Source organism: Dioscorea cayenensis, chromosome 3, assembly GCF_009730915.1.
Source record: "Dioscorea cayenensis subsp. rotundata cultivar TDr96_F1 chromosome 3, TDr96_F1_v2_PseudoChromosome.rev07_lg8_w22 25.fasta, whole genome shotgun sequence".
NCBI classification, from domain to species: domain Eukaryota; kingdom Viridiplantae; phylum Streptophyta; class Magnoliopsida; order Dioscoreales; family Dioscoreaceae; genus Dioscorea; species Dioscorea cayenensis.
Genome location: NC_052473.1, coordinates 1,619,502 through 1,622,271, shown reverse-complemented (window position 1 = coordinate 1,622,271; position 2,770 = coordinate 1,619,502). Strand labels below are relative to the sequence as shown.

The 2,770-nt window shown below is 32.5% G+C and overlaps 1 protein-coding gene across 1 annotated transcript; it reads right to left on the bottom strand.

Annotated features, from left to right (window-relative positions):
- Positions 1-713: 713 nt before the first annotated feature.
- LOC120256236 (probable disease resistance protein RF45) lies at positions 714-2,388 on the bottom strand. Its single transcript, XM_039263966.1, has 3 exons — positions 1,232-2,388; positions 1,074-1,127; positions 714-972 (listed from the first exon to the last, which is right to left on the bottom strand). The coding sequence occupies exon 1, from the start codon at positions 2,365-2,367 to the stop codon at positions 1,234-1,236; it is 1,134 nt and encodes a 377-aa protein (XP_039119900.1). The 5' UTR covers positions 2,368-2,388; the 3' UTR covers positions 714-972; positions 1,074-1,127; positions 1,232-1,233.
- Between the last annotated feature and the right edge of the window lie 382 nt (positions 2,389-2,770).

Sequence of the window (2,770 nt, the reverse complement as noted above, 5' to 3'; positions counted from 1 at the left end):
TTAATTATTATAAAATATTTTTATAATATTTTATAATTATGGTTTTCATATTATATTTGCTCATTATTAATTATTATAAAATATTTTTATAATATTTTATTATTGATCCAGATCAAACTCGGTTCGACTTGCTGGAACCAATGGACTCCTAACCTTGGGTTTGGTTGGGTCAATACCTGAACCAAATCTGACTACCTTGATAATATGTGACAATGATATTGATAATTATATGTATACCATGATGAAAAACATCTTATTTACCTTCAAAAATATATATTTTGATTTTAGTACAATTCATTGGTTAAGCATATCAAATCTCCCATGTTTGACAATGAGTGGACGCTCTTTATTTTGTTTTTATATAAATTTATATATATTTTCCACAAAATTAAATGTCACTCATACTCATAGATGTAACCCTTTGTTATATATGCCAATTTTGTAATAAATGAAATTTTAATTTTATGAAACAGATTATAAAATTTTGAGAGATGAATGAATGAAAATTATCACCTTTTCAACATCCATTATTGTGTTGTAAAATTTGAAATGTTTTGAAATGAGAGTTAATTAGGAAAATTTTACATGTGTTAATTCTGATATTAGACAACATCATATATTATATGATGCTAAAAAAAAATACATCATTGTATTAGAATTTAAAGAAAAAATAATTATAAATTGTCATAATAATAATAGCAGGATGCCTTGTCACACTAGATATAAATGACATAGTATCAAAACCAATTCCGTTACACAATAAAATCACAAATACACACATATATGTTTGGGCATATAACCACAAAATATCAAACCCAAATAACATTACATGAATAAAATCACAAACATCCACACAAATATCAATTATTTAAGTAGAGTTCATATATAAGAAACTTCTTGTATTCTTCCCTGGATGCTGACTTCATATGGAGCTCCTTTGAAGTCCAAAAGCACTCCTCACTCACCGCAGCCCTGTACAAACAACCATGCATGTATTTTTGCTTTTTGATATTTTGATAATTCCTTAATAACAAAATATAGTAAATAGAAATTAATAAAAAATTAAGACTCACCTTTTTGAAGGCATCTAACAATTTAACATATTATCCATTGCGTCGGCGCATATGCTGAATTATCAAGATGAGAGAGTTAATTCTAATCAAGATGAAATGGAAAGGTCATATATCGCAAAAATCAAAGTTATACCAAATAATTAAATAAAGGAACTCACTTTTAATTAATGATGTCGATGTCGGGCACATGTTGTATCTTGTACCAGTCTTCTCCTGTATTCTCCTTAATCCTATTCATGAATTCTTCAGGCATATATATAAAATGCAATCGATCAAGTCGCACATTCTTCAGTTCTTCTGGAATCATCTTCAACCTTTTACAACTGTAGATCCCCAAAAACTTGAGGCATGACATTGCCTTCTCCTCTATCTTCCACTCCTCGAGTTCACGTCCAAGAATTTGCAAGGATAACAGTTGAGGGAAACCTGTTGCCGAACATATCATCTCTTTGCCTCTATATGCATCATAGAGATATAGATATTTGAGACATGGCAGCTTCTCTAGTGTTGCCATTGGGTCTTGCTCCAAATTAGAATAAGACAATTGTAAGTCCACTAGTTGTTGGGGAAATACATCATAGGGTAGAAGTTGTTTGCGGTTCGAACTTCCACTGAGAAACAATTTCTTAAGGCAGTGTTGATTGGAAAAGGCCGTAATGAAGTTGTCTAAAGGAATTTCATCTCCATAGGCTCCATGTATAGATAAGGCGGCAAGACGACCCAATTTCTGAAGTGATGAAGATAGGGCATCGGCATGATCATTAGAGACACTTTGAATTCCCAATTCGCATAGGTTTGTGAGTTTTGGAAGTGTATTCCCTATCCATGATCCAGCAGTTACCCCATCTAAAGTCTGCAAATTCTTTGGTACATTATTTCCCAAATTTGGAGGAGGAACCCTTGATGTGCTTTCTAGAGAAAAATGCCTGAGATTTCCAATTGTCCAGAGTGAATCTGATATTTTTTCTAAACCTTCCTCATTAGAAAGAATAAAAGTCTGGAGATTGCGGAGATGACCAATCCATGATGGAACTTCCTTCAGATACGCATCGATGAAGGCAAGATATCTTAAATGAATCAATGATTTGATTTCACTTGGAAATTCCGACATACCCAAAGTATTCAAATAAAGCACTCTTAATAATTTAAATCTACCAAGCTGCCCTTTCAAAGCTCTGAAATTGGGAGGATAACCATTATAAAGGCCATAGAATAGACCCCGCAACTTTGAGTTAGAATAGTTTAGAATGCCAATCTCATTACATATGACTAGTCGTCGGGCTGCATTTGACATTGTCACATAATCTACAGTGTCATTACTCTTGTGAGATTTCAAAAGTCATTTATTCTCTTTGGCTTCACTGATGCACAAATCACACTTAAGAGATCATGGATTGAGAATTTATGCAAACTATCATCATATTTTTGCTTGATAACTTGGATCAAACATCTTTGTGCCATAACTCCTCAGACATCAATCCAATCCTTTACTCTGTGGTCTTCATGTTGGTAAGAAACCTTACTGCTGACCACAATCTAATTATCATGTTTTTGCATGAAATTATCACTTATCCTCTCCAAAGCAAACCAAAATAAAGAAAAACATGATTTCAAGTAATATCAGCAAATCATTGTAACTCAATACAATTATTTCTAAACACCTTTTCTCCACCTTCCACAAATTGCCTTTCATGCTC

What these genes read in the sequence shown, in the direction of transcription:
- LOC120256236 (XM_039263966.1), bottom strand. Translation starts at nt 2,367, where the DNA reads ATGTCAAATGCAGCCCGACGACTAGTCATATGTAATGAGATTGGCATT.